This window comes from Ornithorhynchus anatinus, chromosome 3 (genome assembly GCF_004115215.2).
Source record: "Ornithorhynchus anatinus isolate Pmale09 chromosome 3, mOrnAna1.pri.v4, whole genome shotgun sequence".
Taxonomy (NCBI): domain Eukaryota; kingdom Metazoa; phylum Chordata; class Mammalia; order Monotremata; family Ornithorhynchidae; genus Ornithorhynchus; species Ornithorhynchus anatinus.
This window is the reverse complement of record NC_041730.1, coordinates 124,712,993-124,730,016: the sequence shown is the minus strand read 5'-3', so window position 1 is coordinate 124,730,016 and position 17,024 is coordinate 124,712,993. Positions and strand designations below refer to the sequence as shown.

Genomic DNA, 17,024 nt, shown 5'->3' with positions numbered 1-17,024 from the left:
GGTCCCGGCCGAAAACTACAATTCCCAGCATGCCGCGGGAGGGGGGGGCCCGCTCCGGCGCCTGCGCCGTGGGGCGGGGGCCGGGAATGGCGGGCCGGAGGCAGCGCTGAGCAGGACAGGAGGCCGGCGGCGCCGAGGGGCGTCCACTACAGGTACGGAACCGGTTCGGTCCGGTCCTCTAGGATCCTCCCCCGCAGGGCCCGGGCCTCCCGATGCGGGCGGGCGCGCCACCCGCAGGCCGAGCTGTCCCCGGGGAGGCCGCCAGGGGGCGGTAGGGCCCACCCGGTCCCATCCATCCATCAATCAATCAATCATTCATTCATTCAATAGTATTTACGGAGCGCTTCCTAGGTGCAGAGCACTGGACTAAGCGCTTGGAATGGACAGTTCGGCCACAGAGAGAGACCATCCCTGCACAACGACGGGCTCACAGTCTAATCGTGGCTCCGCCGGAAGAGCCCGGGCTGGGGGCTTGTCCATTCCAAGCGCTTAGTCCAGTGCTCTGCACCTAGGAAGCGCTCAATAAATACCATTGAATGAATGAATGAATGGGGGGAGACCGAGGTCGTGCGTTCGAATAATGATAATAATAGTGATGTTAGTATTTGTTAAGCGCTTACTAGGTGCAGAGCACTGTTCTAAGCGCTGGCGGAGATACAGGGGCATCAGGGGCTCACAGTCTTCATCCCCATTTTACAGATGAGGTCACTGAGGCCCAAAGAAGTGAATAATAATAATACTGTTGGTATTTGCTAAGCGCTTACTAGGTGCAGAGCACTGTTTTAAGCGCTGGGGGAGACCCAGGGTCATCAGGTGGTCCCACGTGGGGCTCACAGTCTTCATCCCCATTTTACAGATGAGGGAATGGAGGCACAGAGAAGTGAAGTGACTTGCCCACAGTCACCCAGCCGACAAGTGGCAGAGCGGGGATTCGAACCCATGACCTCTGACTCCCAAGGCCAGGATCTTTCCACTGAGCCACGCTGTTTCTCTGAATCCCCCCCACACCCTCCTGCCACTGGTCCGCCCGGTGACTTGGGGCAAGTCACTTGACTTCTCTGGGCCTCAGTGACCTCATCTGGAAAACGGGAAGAATAATAATAATGATGATGATGATGACGACATTTGTTAAGCGCTTACTGTGTGCCAAGCACTGTTCTAAGCACTGGGGAGGATACAAAGTGATCAGGGGCTCACAGTCTTAATCCCCAAGACTGTGACCCACGGGGGACAACCTGATTAACATGCCCAGCGCTTAGAACAGTGTCAGCGCTTCACAGATACCATCGTCGTCATCATGTATTGAGCGCCTACACTCCGAGCAGAGCACTGTAGGAAGCGCTCGGGAGAGGAGAGAAGCGGCGTGGCTTAGCGGAAAGAGCCCCGGCTTGGGAGTCAGAGGTCGTGGGTTCGAATCCCGGCTCTGTCACTTGTCAGGTGGGTGACTTTGGGCAAGTCACTTCACTTCTCTGTGCCTCAGTGACCTCATCCGTAAAATGGGGATGAAGACTGTGAGTCCCACGTGGGACAACCTGATCAAGATTGTATCCCCTCAGTGCTTAGAACAGTGCTTTGCACTTAGTGAGCACTTAAATGCCATCATTATTATTATTATTTTTACATCTCCGAGAAGCCCACCCTGATTAAGCCCTCTTCCATTCCCTTCTGTGCCGCTTACTTGCTCCATCATTCGTCTTCCCTACCATCCCCACAGTACATATGTATTAGACTGTATATATCTGTAATTTTGTAATTGTCTATATTAATGTCTGTCTGCCCCTCTAGACTGTGAGCTTGTTGTGGGCAAGAATGGGTCTGTTATTTGGTACTCTCCCAAGTGCTTACTACAGTGCTTTCCACACAGTAAGCACTCAATAAATATGATTGCAGTGAATGGAAAATAATAATGATGTTGGTATTTGTTAAGTGCTTACTATGTGTCAAACACTCTTCTAAGCGCTGGAGTAGCAGCGTGGCTCAGTGGAAAGAGCACGGGTTTAGGAGTAAGAGGTGATGGGTTCTAATCCCGGCTCCACCACCTGTCAGCTGTGTGGCTTTGGGCAAGTCACTCGACTTCTCGGTACCTCAGCCTCATCTGTAAAATGGGGATTAAGACTGTGAGCCTCATGTGGGACCATCTGATTACCCTGTATCTACCCCAGTGCTTGGCACATAGTAGACACTTAACAAATACCAACATTATTATTATTGTTACAGGGTAGTCAGGTTGTCCCTCATGGGGCTCACACTTTTAATCCCCATTTTCCAGATGAGGTCACCGAGGCACAGAGAAGTGAAGTGACTCGCCCTAAATCACACAGCTGATAAGCGGCAGAGGTGGGATTAGAACCCATGACCTCTGACTCCCAAGCCCGGGCTCTTTCCACTGAGCCACGCTGCTTCTCCGCTGATAGCAGACACATTCCCTGCCCACAACGAGTTTCCAGTCTAGCCTGCTGAACATGGGCTGTTTAACCTGCCCCCCACCCTACCCCAAGTCCCCCTCCCTTTGCCACCAGGGCAGATGGAAGTGGGGCTGAGAGCCTAAGCCCTCATTTCCCCTCTTTGCTTTCCCCTGTGTGTCGACTAAGCGCTTAGTCCAGTGCTCTGCCCGTAGTAAGCGCTCAATAAATAAGATTGAATGAATGAATGACTATGCACTTGGCTGGGTACCCCTTGGCACTTAGAAACTCACACTCTGTATAATCATAATAATGTTGGTATTTGTTAAGTGCTTACTATGTGCAGAGCACTGTTCTAAGCGCTGGGGTAGATACAGGGTAACACTGGTATTTGGTAAGCGCTTACTATGTGCAGAGCACTGTTCTAAGCGCTGGGGTAGATACAGGGTCATCAGGTTGTCCCCCGTGAGGCTCACAGTCTTCATCCCCATTTTACAGGTGAGGTCACCGAGGCACAGAGAAGTGAAGTGACTTGCCCACAGTCACAGAGCTGACAAGTGGCAGAGTGGGGATTCGAACCCTTGACCTCTGACTCCCAAGCCCGGGCTCTTTCCACTGAGCCACGCTGCTTCCCAATGTGTATGTCAGTATACTTCTATTTCCCCTATCGGTAATTGATTTTAATGCCTCTCTCCCCCTGTAGTCCGTAAACTCCTTTTGGGCGGGGGGTCATGATGATGGTATCCGTTAAGCACCTACTAGGGGCCAGGCACTGTACTAAGCGCCGGGGTGGACACAGGCAAATCAGGTTGGACGCAGTCCCTGTCCCATGACCACCAACACGTGGGTTCTGATCCCGGCTCCACCACGTGTCTGCTGTGTGACCTTGGGCGGGTCGCTTTACTTCTCTGGGCCTCGGTTCCCTCATCTGTAAAATGGGGATGGAGAGCGTGAGCCCCACGTGGAACGGCGACCGTGTCCAACCCGATTTACTTGTATCCACCCCAGCGCTTAGTACGGTGAATGACATATAGTAAGCGCTTAGCACATGCCATGATTATTGTTTGGAGGGATTTGGGCATCAGCATGGGAAGCGGGCACGGGCCAGGCCCTCTGGGGTAGAAGCCTCTGCCTCAGTGGCAGCTCACTGGCACTTGCGTAGCCTCTGCAGGGCAGCCTCTCTCTTCCGCGGTTAATCCCAGCTCATTTTCCTCGTGGTGGAAGAGTTTAGAATGGCCACACATTGTCAGTGGTTTCACGGAGCTCTAGTTGGAGCCTTTCTTGCGTCCTTTCATTTCCGGAGAACGGGAGGAGGAGGATGAAGAAGTAGGTTGAGGTGCTGGAAGACGAAGCTTGGAAGGAGCCGGAGGGCCGGACCCCGAGAGGCACCGTCCAGGGCGAGGGCAGGGAATGCGTCTATTATTATGGAGTATAGTGCTCAATAAATACGATTGATTGGCCGACTCAGAGGAGAAGATGTTAATGACTGAGATGGGGGAAGACGAAGAGGGAAGGAGGGAGAGAAAAGAGGTCCATGCTGTAGGCCTGAACGAGTGCGAGAATAATAATAATAATAATAATAATAATGTTGGTATTTGTTAAGCACTTACTATGTGCCGAGCACTGTTCTAAGCGCTGGGGTAAACACAGAGGAATCAGGTGGTCCCACGTGGGGCTCACAGTCTTAATCCCCATTTTACAGATGAGGTAACTGAGGCACCGAGAAGTTAAGTGACTTGCCCAAAGTCACACAGCTGACAAGTGGCCGAGCCTGGATTTGAACCCATGACCTCTGACTCCAAAGCCCGGGCTCTTTCCACTGAGCCACGCTGCTTCTCAGAAACAGAGAAGTTAAGTGACTTGCCCAAAGTCACACAGGTGATAAGTGGTGGAGCCAGGATTAGAACCCACCACCTCCGACTCCCAAGACCATGCTCTTGCCACTAAGCCACGCTGCTTCTTTAGATGCAGGTGGGGCATAATAATAATGTTGGTATTTGTTAAGCGCTTACTATGTGCAGAGCACTGTTCTAAGTACTGGGGGAGATACAGGGTCATCAGGTCGTCCCACGTGGGGCTCACAGTAAATCCCCATTTTCCACATGAGGGAACTGAGGCCCAGAGAAGTGAAGGGACTTGCCCACAGTCACACAGCTGACAAGTGGCGGAGCCGGAATTCGAACCCGTGACCTCTGACTCCCAAGCCCGGGCTCTTTCCACTGAGCCACGCTGGGCCAAGCGGGGGCATCCAGGAAGAGAATCTGGAGGGGTGCAGGGTGGCGCTGGGAGGAGCAGCACGACGCAGTGAATAGAGCCCGGTCACGGGTTCTAATCCCGGCCCCGCCACTTGTCTGCTCTGGGGCAAGCCACTTCACTTCTCTGTGCCTCAGTTACCTCGTCTCTAAAATGGGGATGGAGACGGTGAGTCCCTTGCGGGACAGGGACTGTGTCCAACTCAATTTCCTCGTATGCACCCCAGCGCTTAACCGATACCACGGTGATTATTATTCCCAGGCCGGGCCCATGGGACCCAGCTGCCTTTTTCCTCGGAGATTTCCTTGTTTGTCTAGCAGGGAGCTTCAGCCTTAGCCCTTGAGGCGGGCGATTAGGGGAGGGGTCCCGATTCGGGTGGGGATACAGATGGGACAGGGCAGCTAGAAGGTTCAGAAGCGCCCCCGAACCCAGCTCGGGCGTCCTGGCCCCGTCACCTCGGCTCCCCGTCCTCCGTCAGAGGAGACGTGAGAGCCGGGCCCGCCCGGCGCCCTCCCAGCCCTCCCGAAGGCCGGCTGTTTCCCGGCCTCGCGCGCCTCCGGGAATCGCCGGCAATCCCGGCGGTCGGGGTGCGTCCACCGGAGCCCCGTCCAGAAGGGCCTTCCCTCTCGGGCCGGGGTGGCGGCTCGGCTCACGCCACCTTCCTCCCCCGGGGCAGCGCCGGGAGCCGGTGGGGGCCGGGGAAAGGCGGACGGGTAATGGCGCCTCAGGCCCGGGGCCGCCCCGGACTCACGGCTCAGGCCGGCGGGCTCGGCCCGGGCCCTTATTCCGTGTCCCCCGCCCGCGGCAGGGGACCATGCCCGGCCGCCGGAGCCTGGCCCTGGGGCCGCTGCGTCACTGCCTACGCCGTTGGCTGCGCCGCCGCTGGCCGGCCCCGCTGCGGAGCCTGGGGCTTCGCTGGCGGTACGGCCGGCTGTGCCTGCGCTCTCTGCTCTACAACTCCTTCGGCGGCAGCGACGCGGTCATCGACGCCCTCTTCGAGCCCATCTACTGGCTGGTGGACCACGTGACCCGCTGGTTCGGGGTGGTGAGTGGCCCCCGGGGGCTCTCGGGAGGGAGGACCCGGCACCCCCCGCCGCGGCCCGCGCGCCGGTCCCGGCCGGCGGAGCGCCGACCTGACCGCCGCCGGCCCCGCCAGGTGTTCGTGGCCCTGGTGGTCGTGCTGACCGGCTCCATCGTGCTCATCGTCTACCTGTGTGTCCTGCCCCTCATCCTGCGGACCTACTCCGTCCCCCGCATCTGCTGGCACCTCGTCTACGGCCACTGGAACCTGCTGCTCATCGTCTTCCACTACTACCAGGCCGTCACCACCTCCCCTGGACACCCGCCTCAGGTCGGGCCCGCGGCGGGGAGGGGGAGGGGGCGCGCCGCGGCGGCGGGGGCGGGTCCGGGGGCCCGGTCGGCCGGGGGCGGGAGGCCCAGGCCGGGACCGCCGCGGGCTCTTCTCTCCCACCCAGGACAAGAGCGAGGTCGCCACCGTGTCCATCTGCAGGAAGTGCATCTACCCCAAGCCGGCCCGAACGCACCACTGCAGCATCTGCAACAGGTGGGTGGCGGCGGCTTCCCTCCGCCCTCGGGTCCCGCGGTCCCTTCCCGCCCGCTGCCCTCTGCTCGCGCCCCCGGGGTGGGCGGCGGCCCGGCCGGCGGCCCCGGCTGCCGGGCTGGGGGTGGGGCGAAGCGTCCCCTCGCGCTGGACTCACCTCTCGGCCTGCTCCCTTCCCTGCAGGAACCAAAGCTACAGGGCCTTGTCTCTCCCTTCCCAGGTGCGTGCTGAAGATGGATCACCACTGCCGTATCCTTTCTCCAGGCCTTCCGGGGCGGGGGGGCCGCCCGGGATTAGAGGTTTCCAACCTCCGGCCTCCCGTCCCGCCCGGGAGAGCCTCTGAGCGGGGCTCGGGCTTCTGCCGCCGTCGGAGAGGACGGGGAGGAAGGCTGAGGGGCGGCCGCTTCCTGGGCGAAGGGAAAGCCGGGGGGGCTCTGGCGTAGGGAAAGGGGCACGGGGGTCCTCGTCCTTTTCCCTGAGGGGACCGGACGGGCTCGCCGGCAGGGCCGCCGGACACCGACCGACGTCCCTTTCCAAAGCGCCCGTCCTGCGTCGGCCTCTTCCTCGGCAAAGCGCCCGTCCTGCGTCGGCCTCTTCCTCGGTCAGTGGCGGCTGCCCGCCTCCCCCGGCGGGACCGGGGCCGAGCGGGCACCGGGGGCCGCGGCTGTCCGGCGGGAGCCCGCCCGGCTGCCCTCGGCTCTCGCCGGCCGAAGCGCGGGACCGGAGGCGGGAGCGGGAAGCGGCTAGGACGGGGACCTGAGGCGGGAAGGCCCACGGGGCCCGCTTTCATCTGCCCGCCGTGGTCCTTAACGCCCCTGCCGCCAGCCTGGTTGAACAACTGCGTGGGTCACTTTAACCACCGCTACTTCTTCTCTTTCTGCTTCTTCATGACCCTGGGCTGCCTCTACTGCAGCTTCAGCAGCTGGGACCTGTTCCGGGAGGCCTACGCCGCCATCGAGGTGACCGCCCCCTCCCCCCGACGCCATCCCCCCGAGGAGGGCCGGGCCCGGGGAGGGGTGTTCCGGCCCGGGCGGGCGGGCCGGGTGACCGGGCACGACCTGTGCTCTTCTCCATCCCCTTAGAAAATGAAACAGCTCCACAAGGACCGACCCCAGGCGACGGTCAACCAGGTGTGCTGTCCTCACCGCCCCCGCCTCCTGCTGCCCAGGCCCGGGGCCGGACCCCCCGCCTCGGCTCGGGCCCGGGGACGTCTGGGGGCCGCGGGGGACGGCCTCCGGGTGTCGGTCCGACACGCTGGGGAGAACGGGCCGGGGCCAGCGGCCGGCAGAGCCTCCCGGGCGGCCCCGTTACCGCTGGCCTGAGCAGCGGAGGAGTCTGTGAGGGCGCGTGGAGTGGGGCTTCGGGTCAGGGAGAGAGAGGCCGGGGGACGAGCGGTCTCGGCCTGGTCTGGCTGCCTTTGGCTCCCGGGGGCGTATCCCCAGGGGCTCGGAGATCGCCGCCGCCCCGACCGCCCGGGTTCCGCTGCGCTTGTGGCCTCGGTCGTTAACTCTCCGTCTCCCGAGCCCTTGCATGTCCCTACCCTGATCCCACGTCGGTCGTATTTCACGTCGGCTACCGGTACGACCCCGCCGGGCCCGGCCTCCGGGCGTGTTCCGCGCCCCCCTCCCGGCCCTCCGCCTGCCGCCTACCCTGAAGGCCGAGCCCCTCGCTGGCACCTCCCCCGCATGGCCGCCTCGGCTTGGGCCGCTGGGTGACGGTGGGCGCCTTCTGCCGGCTGGGCTCCGCCCGACGATCCCCCGCTCCCTCTGCGGCCCTGTCCTCGCCCGCTTCCCTTCCCACCCCGCCCCGCGGGGCCCCGGGGCGCTGAGCCGGCCTTGCCCTTCTGTCTTGCAGACCTATCACCAGACCCCACCCCCGCCCTTCTCCTTCTGGGAAAGGTTGTCCCACAAAAGCATCATCTACCTCTGGGTCCTGTGCAGGTAAGCTTGGTTCCCCGTCCCGGGGAGACGGGTTTCCTCCCGACGGCGCCACAGGCGGGCGAGCGTGGTGGGACCTCGCTGGCCGGGAGGTCCCGCCAGTCGTTCCCGCCTCCACCCGGCTCGGGGGGTGGTGGGACGGGGCAGCGCAGGCAGGGGCCGGACCTCGCCTTCCAGGCTGGAGCCGTGAGCCTCCGGGCTACGGGGTCCGGCCGCGGGCGGCCCGCACAGACAGCCGAGCCCTGCCCCCTCCCGCCAGTTCGGTAGGGCTGGCCCTAGGGCTCCTGACTCTGTGGCACGCGGCCCTCATCAGCCGGGGGGAGACCAGCATCGAGCGGCACATCAACAGGAAGGAGCGGCAAAGGCTTCAGAAGAAAGGCAAGGTGAGGGGAGGGGCCCCGCCGGCGGGAGGAGGTGGTCCTCCCGGACCCACGGGCTCCGGCCGGCGGGGCCGCGCGCCTCCGGGCACAGCCGGGTTCTTCGCTGGCCTCAGGTCTTCAGGAATCCATACAACTACGGCTTCCTGGACAACTGGAAGGTGTTCCTGGGTGTGGACGCGGGCAGGTGAGAGCGGCGTGGGCCCGGTGGAACCGGGGTGGGGACGGAAGGCAGCCTCCAACGGGGCCCCCCCGGCAGCCAGCTCCACAGGCAGAAGGGACGCATCGTCCTCCGAACCGACTGCCGGGCCCACCCCGCAGGCAGAGCCGCTGGGGCAGCGGCCCGCCCCAGCTGCAGCCACTTCCTCCACCCGTCCCTCACTCACACCCAGCCCTCGGGGGTGGGGACGGCGGTCGGAGGGAAGAAGCCGGCCACATCCTGGACAGAGGGCGAGAACCGGTGCGAGCCGTCCTCGCCGGCTCTGGTTGGCACCCAGCAAGTGGGAACACCTCTGGGGTGGAGGGGGCGGCCTCTAAGCCCAGGGTCCCTCCGTCTGTCTTTCACACAGGCACTGGGTCACTCGCGTCCTCCTGCCTTCCCGGCACCCGCCCCCCGGGAGCGGGCTGAGCTGGGACTCCCCACTGTGCGCCAGCACACGCCCCCTCGCCCTGCTGGCCGTGTAGCTGGGACTCCCCAGGACCCCGACACGGCCCAGCTCCCGGGCCTCGGCCCGTCGCACTCCCCGGCCGGCCCCGGCGGCGGAAGGCCGGGCTCGGAGCGGCCCCGGCGCCCGCCCCCGTCCGCAGGAGGGGCCGGTCCCTTCCTCCTCCCGGCGGCGAGGCGGAGAGCCGACGGGGGGGACTGATTCCCCGGGGAGGAGGGGGCCGCTGCTAAGGACCTCACGGTCACCTTTCCGGCTCTGCTACTGTGGCAGAAATAAAGGGATTTGGTTTTGTAAGAAGTTAAGGCTGCTGCTCTTCTCTCAGAGTGCGGACCGGGCTGCCCTTTTCCCGTCAGGTTCACGCTGACCGAAGGGATTCTCTCCAGCTGCCGGCTCTGCTGCCCGCTGAGGAACAGAGCTCTAGGCATTCGGTGCGGCAGGGTGGCGTTTGGCCAGCCCGTCTCAGATGCCCGAGCCTGGGGCTAGATTACAGTATTTGCCACCTACTGCCTTAGTGTGAAACCAGCCCCCGTGGGACCGGGTTGTGGGAAAAGTGTGTAGGAGGGCGTGGGATGGTGGGGTGGGTGTTACTGGGCTAGACTGGAGCTAACACTAACAACTGTGATATTTATAAAGCGCTTTCTATATGCCAAGCGCTGTTCTAAGAGCTGGGGTAGATACGGGGTGATCCGGTTGGCCGACGTAGGGCTCACCGTCTTAATCCCCATTTTACAGATGAGGTCACTGAGGCAAAGAGAAGCAGCGTGGCTCAGTGGAAAAGAGCCCGGGGTTTGGAGTCAGAGGTCATGGGTTTGAATCCCGGCTCGGCCACTTGTCGGCTGTGTGACTGTGGGCAAGTCCCTTCGCTTCTCTGGGCCTCAGTTACCTCATCTGTAAAATGGGGATGAAGACGGTGAGCCCCACGTGGGACAACCCGATTCCCCTGTCTCTCCCCCAGCGCTTAGAACAGTGCTCTGCACATAGTAAGGGCTTAACAAATACCAACATCATTATTATTATTATTAAGTGCTTTGTCCAAGGTCAAACGGCAGACAAGTGGCGGAGCTGGAATTAGAACCCACGTCCTCTGATTCCCAAGCCCGGGTTCTTACCACTGACCCACACTGCTGCATCTCTGAAGACTTAAGCCCCTCTCAGACCAGGTTCAAGTCACGAGAGAGAGGGGTTGGGGGGTGAGGGTTGTGTGTGGCTTCATAGGTGTGGGGGCTCTCCCCTCTGCCTCCACAAACCAGCGGAGGAGTGTGTATTCTTGCAGGAAGAATGGCCTCAGCTGGGTCCCAGCCTGGGGACAAGCCATTTTACCCAAAAGAGGTTTATTCATTTACCAGTTGGCACCTCCGACACAGCGGCTTTAAGCCTCGAAGGCTCCGGCCTTTCTCTTCACAGGTGTTGGAAGGTGTGCGGGGCACATACCCGCCCCCCCATCACACTCTCATTCTCTCTCACACACAGCACACCCCTTCACTATCCGTTAGCAGTTCAGATTGCCGGGTTCCTGCTCCCGAGTACCAGGCTCCAAGCCTTGGAGGGCTTCTGCCCGGGTGGGCACCGCCACCCTGCGGGGCAGGGGAAGGGCCAGGCCCGCTAGTCAGTCCGGGTTAGATCGTCCATCCGTGCAGGCGGGTCCGGGGCCGCGGCCTCAGCTTCCCGGGCTCCCCAGCAGGAACCTGCGGGAGAGGGGACAGGGTGGCAGAGGGCCGGGCTGCCCCCAGCCCACCCGGACGCCCACCACTCCCCAGCGGGAACCCGCGGGGCCCCCCCCAGGTAGGTCACTCACCACTGGCCCCGCGCCGACACGGCTTCCCGGCGCACCAGTCTCTTCTTGTCATCCAGGGGCCGGGCCAAGGCTCGGATCACCTGCGGCTTGTAGGGCAGCAGCTGTGGAGGAGGAGGCACCCTCATGGGGGTGCCGGCGGCCCCCCACGGGGCAGAGGCGGGAGGAGGCCGGGGCCGTGCTCTACACCCCCCCCCAACCCTCAACCGGCCGGGGACCGCGGCTGTCGAGGGGGAAGCCCGGGATCCTTCCTCTCTTCCGAAGCGGCTTCGGCTACGGGGTCGGTCATCCCGGCTAAGAGCCGGGGAAGGGAGGCTCGAAGCGTGGGATGGGCACCTGCCGGGGCCGGTCGGCGATCGAACCTCTACGGCGGCCTCGTGACCGGGCCCGAGCTGGCCTGGGCCCCGGGTCGCGCCTCTGGGGTCGGGAGGTCCGGGCGGGGCGGGAGGTGAGGGGCTGGGGTTGGAGTTGAGATCGGGGCCTACCCTTTCTGGCTCACCACGGGGGCGACAAGAGCAGACGGGGGCGGGGGGGGGACGACTTACCACGGGGATCGGCAGCCTGGTGAGCGCGTGGAGGCACTGCAGGGCCGCAATCCGGACCGCCTGGAAGCCAGAGCCGGGAGGTGAAGGGGGAGGCCGGGGAGGCGATCCCGGCCCGGCGGAGAGCGGGCCAGGCACGGGGGCCCTGCGGCGGACGTACTCACCATGGCCGGGCTGCCGCTCAGGTTCAAGAACCTGGTGACGAGCGTGTCGACGTGGAGACTCATCACCTGGGGAGCGTCCAGCAGCAGGGGCTGCAGGCAGCCGAGGGTAGACAGTTGGACCCCCCGGTCCGGACAGGCTAAGGCCTCCAGCAGGAGGGAGAGTAGCTGTGGGGCGACAGGACCGGTCTCGGGGTGCCCGCAGCCACCCGCCCCACCCCCGTCTCCGCCGTGCGGAGGCCCCGCCCCACCCGGCCCCGGGCAGCCCCTCACCGTCGGCAGTTCCGGCACGAGCACGGGTTTGGGCAGACTGTTGAGCACGTGAGACAGGCCCTTCAGGTAGTTCGGCTTCACGTCTGCGGGGACGGGGAGAGCCGGGGGTCGGGGGGCGGTGTCACGGTTACCTCGACGGCTCCCTCCACCCGGGCCTCTCCCTTCCAACCAAGGAGGCCGGGGCGGGCGGCGGGAGGGGGCGGGGACTCGGCCCGGGGGTGGGGGCCGGGGGCAGACAGCCGTCCCGCGGATCGGCTGGCGAGCCACCTCGCTGCCCCACGGGAGACGGAAGCAGGGAGAGGCGCAGGGTTCCGGGGGGGGCGGGGGTCCCAGAGGCCCTTCCCGGCCCCGCCTGACCTGGGTGGGCAGCGTGGAAGCCGCGGACCAGAGCGGGCACGTTGTCGGTGAAGAAGCGCTGGCGGAACATGAGGCGGACGTCGGCGTGGCCCGCCCGGTGCAACACATCCGAGGAGTCGGTCATGAGCAGACGGAAGCCGTCGGCTACCGTGGGGCCCAGCTCCGGGTCTCCCAGGAGGCCCGTGAGCTGCGGGGGGTGGAGGGGAGAGAAGGCAGGCCTTCAGCCCGAGGCAGAGAAAGGGAGCGGACCTGGGTCGGTGGGGGGGATGCCTGCCCCCGCGGCCCCTGGCTCCCCTCTTACCCGATCCGTGAGGCAGGAGCTGAGGGGATGGTAGCGGAGGATCAGGGCTTTGGTGACCTGCAGGCACGAGCTGCTCTTGCTGGCGGCGGAGGCCCGGCGGCCCGCACCCCAACCCACGGCCCCTCGCCCGGTTCGCCGGCCGCCCGCCCCTCTGCCCCGGCCCGGCCTCGCACGCCCCCTTACCCAAAGGAGCAGGGTGAAGGCCGGAGTCCGCTGGGGCCCCAGGGCCAGCCCGCCTTCCACCCTCTCTCTGGCCGCCTGCAGAAATTCATCCAGCTGCTGTCCTAAGAGGGAGGGGAAGGTGCTGAGGGGGTCGGTCCCCGGTCCTCCCTCCCCTGCCTGGTCTTCAGGAGCCCAGAACGTTCCCCGGCGGGCCCCGGAAACAGACCGGGCCCGACGGGGGAAGCCCCCGGGCCCGCCGCCGCCAGCGGGACCGGGGCTGAAACCGCACTCCCCGCCTCGGGGTCGTCCGCTGAGCCGGGGTACCTGCCGGGTGCTTGTTCAACAGTCCTGCAAAGCATTTGGCGGCGGCGGTGCGGGAGAAGGGGCAGTCCTGGCTGAAGCTCAGGGCCAGCAGCTCCTGCAGGAGCCGGTCCAGCTGAGGGATCTCCACCTGAGGAACACCACCTGGCTACGCGACAGGGCCAGAGCTCTCCCGGGCATCCCCGACGGGCGAGGCCGAGGAGGGGCGGCCGTGCCCGCTGCTCCAGCCCGGGACCCCGGCTGGGAGGGGGAGAGACTGCGTCGACGGGGCCTCCCCCCTAAGCCTCGGGTTCCCCCGTCCCACGGTCCCGACGCCCCCACACGCTGTCCTGCTCACTTACATTCCGGGGCAGGGAGCAGACAAAAGCCATGAGCAGGGCCACCAGGCGCCTCTGCCCCGAGGGGCAGTGTTGATCCTGGGGAAAGGGGAGGGGAGACGAGCAGCAGCTGGGTGACCCCGGCCCACAGCCGTCCCGAACGGCCAGCGGGTGAGGGAGAGGGAAGCCCAGACCCGTGACTCGAGCCCCACTGGTCCGGGAGGGGTAAGGGGTGGCCTGATCCGGGATCCCCGCTGCTTACCTGGAAGGGCAGGAACTTGCAGGGGAAGCTGTTCTCTGGCAAGAAGGAGACATTGCCATCCAAGAAGAGGGGCACGATCTGGGCAGCACTGCGGGCAGCCAGGCTGGGGGCCGAGTGCCCGCTCGTCACCCAGGGAGGCTGCTGCCGCCCCCCCGATCCGGCCCCCGCCCCCCACCCAGAATGTGGTCGGGGGTGGCGTGTGTGAGGGTGTGTCGGGGGGAGGGGGAGATCTGGGTGCCCGTCCCCGGGGTCATCTCCCAAAAGAGCAGCCGGGCCCGGGGCTCAGTGCACTCACTCGGGGCTCAGGTGGGTGCTGGCGGTGCTGACGACAGACACCATGGCTGCCAAGACGTCTTCCTCCAGCAGCAGCGGTAGCTGCCCCAGAGCCGGGGGGTCCTTCTCTACAAGAACAAAAGGCCAGTGGAGGAAAATCAGGGCCAGGAACATATCCACCGCCAGCCGAGGAGGACATTTCAGGGGCAAGGGAAAGACCACCCTCCCCCCGGGGATGCCCTTGTGTGACACTAACGGGCAGAAACCCGGCCCGCCTCACGTCTTGAGTGTTTTGCCCCCACCCCGCCCAGAGCTGTCCGGTTCCGCTGTGACATGTGGCAGGAAGATGGGGAGGAGGAAAGGCACTGGGTTCCAGCTCCATCTCTGGCTCAGCCCGGGCAAGACAGACCCAAAATGAACCCTCAGAGGAGCTTCTGCATCTTTCGCATCTGCCACCAGCCTGGGTGCGAGGCAGTGGGCGGGACGGCACCGCTTCGGGGCACTGCCCCGGCCAGGCGGCCAAACGGGAACAAAACAGGGCCTGGACAGGTCAGGCTCTGCACCGCATCAGCCTTTCCAGGCCCCAGCGGGGTCAGGGCAGGGACAGGGGCCGGGCCGGGACCGGTCCCGACACGATGGGACTGCACACATCAAGCAAAGTCCACAGGTGGGCACGATGGCCCCACTCCACAGCTGTACAGGGAGAGGACAGGGGGTCTCTGTGTGTGGGGGGGGTCACCTGGCATGGAAGCCTGCACTGCCAGGGCGAGGAGGCAGGGCACGGTGGTCTGGTGGAAGTACCAGCAGCTCTCAGGGTCCCGCTGGCACTGCCCAGCCACAAGCTGGAGGCTGCGACAGATGGCGATGACCTCGCTGGCGTCGGCAGCCACGTTCCCTGCGGGGAGACCAGCCTTCGAATCCCGCCCCCGCCTGGGGCCTCCCCGGACGGCGGCCCCCGGCTGCCGGGAACACCGGAGCCAGCGGGGGGGGGGGGAATGCGACCAGGGTCGCGTCCCCTCTTCCGGTCGAGAGCGTGGGATGTGGCTTCGGAGACCGGGCGGTCCACCCTCCGGCCGTCTCCCAGCGAAACATTAACTCTGCTCCTCCGAGGCCCGTCGCCGCCCGGTTCTTCTCGGTTTCTATCCCACCCCTGCCGGCGACCGGGAGCGAGCCGGCTTGTGCTGAACCTCCCCTTGGTGACCTTACCCTCCAAGGCTTCCTGGCTTCTTGCCGCCTCCCCGGCTAGACTACGATCTCCTGAAGGGTAGGGATCGCGTCAACTCACGCGGTTGTTCCGTGGTACTTTCCCCAGCGCGATAAATTCCATCCACCGATGGCCGCACTCAAGAGGAGCGGCTCAAGGCCCTACCCAAACCTAGGCGGCCCTGCCTCCCCCTTCCCTTCCCACGCCCACCCCGTCCCATCACCTCGATGCAGCTGGCGGAGGTGCTGCAGCAGCAGGGGCAGGGTCTCCCGCACCAGGCTGGGGTGCGTGGACACGGCCGACAGGGCCCGTAAGCAACGCAGGCGCCGGGCGCAACGCGGGGGCTTGTCTCCGCCCGCCTGCTCCGTCACTTCTGAAAGCCAAGCGTGGGCAGGGCTGAGGGGGGCGGGCTCCGAGCCCCGCCTCCGCCGCCTCCTCCTCCCCTCCACTTCCCACCTTACACGTCTGCCGGGGGGGGCGGGGGACGGTCCAAGCCCCGGCTCGTACCTGCGCGTAGCTCCTCCGCCAGCCGAGGTACCAGGTGCCGACCGAAGGCTTCTGGGTAGAGGGTGGCCAGCGTCCCCGACGCTTCCATGGCTGCCACGCTGCCGGGAGAACCGCGCCAGCTGAGTCCCGGCCACTGGCACGCGTCCCCGGGGGCTTAGCTCAGAAGCAGTCTCACGGAAAGCGCCCGGGGGTCGGACGACCTGGGTTCTGACCCCGACTGCCGCTTGCCTGCTGCGTGACCTCAACCAAGTCACTCGCTTCTCTGTTCCCTTAGCTGCAGAATGGGCATTCGAGACATCCTCTCCCTCCTACTTAGACTGGGAGCTCCACTTGAGACCTGGTGAACCGTGCCCGACCCGATTAGCGCTTGGACCAGTGTTTGGCACATAGTAAGCGCTTAACAGATACCATCATTATGATGATCTTGGATCTACCCCAGTGCCTAGTAGAGTGCTTGGCACAGAGTAAGTTCTTAAAATACCACTATTATTATGTGGTAATTGTGAGAGTGGGGATCCTAAAGGCTCCTTCGCGCCACGCAAGGGTGGGCACAATTCACTGCCAGGAAGGTGTGGAGGAGGCAGTCATTTCCAGAGAAGGGCAGCTCCGGAGAGGGGACTCTGGGGCGGAGGGAGAGCAGGGGGCGGGCCCCCTCCACTGTCACCGTGGCCCCACAGCGAGGCCGGAGTGCGGGAGCGCAGGGTTCCTGGGTCAGCCCAAGGTAAGCCCTCCCCCCTCAAAGGGGCACTTTGCCCTCCGTCGTCACCAGCTCTGGGAGTCCTCGGGCAGGAAGATCAGCCGCTGCAGGTGCCCCACGACCACTTCCAGATCCCCGGCGGACAGAAGTCCTGTAACCCAGGGAGGGGGACGTCACGGCTTCTTCTCTCCCACCCTCCCCACAGCCTTCCAAGATTCACAAGGAGACTCTGGAAAACCCAGCGTGAGTCGGGGGGGTGGGGGGGGGCCCGGGTCTGCCCCTCGCACCCAACACCTCCAGGGACAGAAGCCCGCCCTCTCCCCGACGCACCTGGCTGGGCTCCCAGGGTGGTGAGGAACCGGACGCCGACGTCCCGGAGCAGGGCACTGGGGTCCGTCAGGGCAGAGAACACCACCGAGCACAGCGGGGCATGGAAGTCCCTCAGGGGCCTCTCGTCTGGGTGGAGCAGAGGAAACGGAGAGACTCGTCAGGCCGAGTCCGGGAGGGGAAATGGCGGAGGCTCCGAAACTTGGAAGGAGCCACGGGGCCGCCACGGCAACCCCTCCCAAGGCCCGGGCAGGCCGGCCAAGGGGGCGCGGAGGGGAACCCCCACACCCTGTTCGCTTGCCCGCCCTACGGAACCCGGCACCCCCAAGGAGT

General features: G+C 64.6%; 2 protein-coding genes across 6 annotated transcripts in view; one reads left to right on the top strand and one right to left on the bottom strand.

Annotated features, from left to right (window-relative positions):
• The first annotated feature begins 77 nt into the window (after nucleotides 1-77).
• ZDHHC16 (zinc finger DHHC-type palmitoyltransferase 16) lies at nucleotides 78-9,497 on the top strand. Of its 3 annotated transcripts, none has more exons than XM_029059016.2 (11): nucleotides 78-152; nucleotides 5,464-5,700; nucleotides 5,812-6,006; nucleotides 6,131-6,219; nucleotides 6,437-6,465; nucleotides 7,042-7,175; nucleotides 7,299-7,346; nucleotides 8,071-8,156; nucleotides 8,467-8,536; nucleotides 8,647-8,717; nucleotides 9,100-9,497. In XM_029059016.2, exons 2-11 carry the CDS (start codon nucleotides 5,470-5,472, stop codon nucleotides 9,212-9,214), a joined length of 1,068 nt encoding a protein of 355 aa, XP_028914849.1. In that variant the 5' UTR covers nucleotides 78-152; nucleotides 5,464-5,469; the 3' UTR covers nucleotides 9,215-9,497. The 3 variants fall into 3 exon arrangements, with proteins under 3 accessions (XP_028914849.1, XP_028914846.1, XP_028914848.1); XM_029059013.2 differs by having other exon boundaries at nucleotides 8,413-8,536; XM_029059015.2 differs by lacking the exon at nucleotides 7,299-7,346 and having other exon boundaries at nucleotides 8,413-8,536.
• A 1,010-nt stretch (nucleotides 9,498-10,507) lies between these two features.
• Nucleotides 10,508-17,024, bottom strand: part of MMS19 (MMS19 homolog, cytosolic iron-sulfur assembly component) — a 31,730-nt gene continuing 25,213 nt past the window's right edge. For 2 of the 3 annotated variants that reach the window (XM_029060760.2, XM_029060762.1), the window contains 17 exons: nucleotides 16,695-16,820; nucleotides 16,434-16,515; nucleotides 15,668-15,765; nucleotides 15,384-15,533; nucleotides 14,696-14,851; nucleotides 13,979-14,084; nucleotides 13,684-13,786; nucleotides 13,446-13,520; nucleotides 13,108-13,234; nucleotides 12,805-12,905; nucleotides 12,622-12,678; nucleotides 12,321-12,507; nucleotides 11,964-12,046; nucleotides 11,694-11,858; nucleotides 11,533-11,592; nucleotides 10,991-11,091; nucleotides 10,508-10,880 (listed from right to left, as the gene is read on the bottom strand). In XM_029060760.2, coding sequence (XP_028916593.1) covers nucleotides 10,853-10,880; nucleotides 10,991-11,091; nucleotides 11,533-11,592; nucleotides 11,694-11,858; nucleotides 11,964-12,046; nucleotides 12,321-12,507; nucleotides 12,622-12,678; nucleotides 12,805-12,905; nucleotides 13,108-13,234; nucleotides 13,446-13,520; nucleotides 13,684-13,786; nucleotides 13,979-14,084; nucleotides 14,696-14,851; nucleotides 15,384-15,533; nucleotides 15,668-15,765; nucleotides 16,434-16,515; nucleotides 16,695-16,820 — 1,805 coding nt within the window. In that variant the 3' untranslated portion in view covers nucleotides 10,508-10,852. The remainder of the gene's footprint in view (nucleotides 10,881-10,990; nucleotides 11,092-11,532; nucleotides 11,593-11,693; nucleotides 11,859-11,963; nucleotides 12,047-12,320; nucleotides 12,508-12,621; nucleotides 12,679-12,804; nucleotides 12,906-13,107; nucleotides 13,235-13,445; nucleotides 13,521-13,683; nucleotides 13,787-13,978; nucleotides 14,085-14,695; nucleotides 14,852-15,383; nucleotides 15,534-15,667; nucleotides 15,766-16,433; nucleotides 16,516-16,694; nucleotides 16,821-17,024) is intronic. The other variant, XM_029060761.2, reaches the window with a different exon arrangement.

Bases quoted from the DNA above. Each gene is read 5' to 3' on its own strand.
- ZDHHC16 (XM_029059013.2), top strand. From the start codon at position 5,470: ATGCCCGGCCGCCGGAGCCTGGCCCTGGGGCCGCTGCGTCACTGCCTA. The intron at 6,220-6,436 runs GTGGGTGGCGGC...CTCCCTTCCCAG, and splicing joins CACTGCAGCATCTGCAACAG to GTGCGTGCTGAAGATGGATC. The intron at 7,347-8,070 runs GTGTGCTGTCCT...TCTGTCTTGCAG, and splicing joins CCCAGGCGACGGTCAACCAG to ACCTATCACCAGACCCCACC.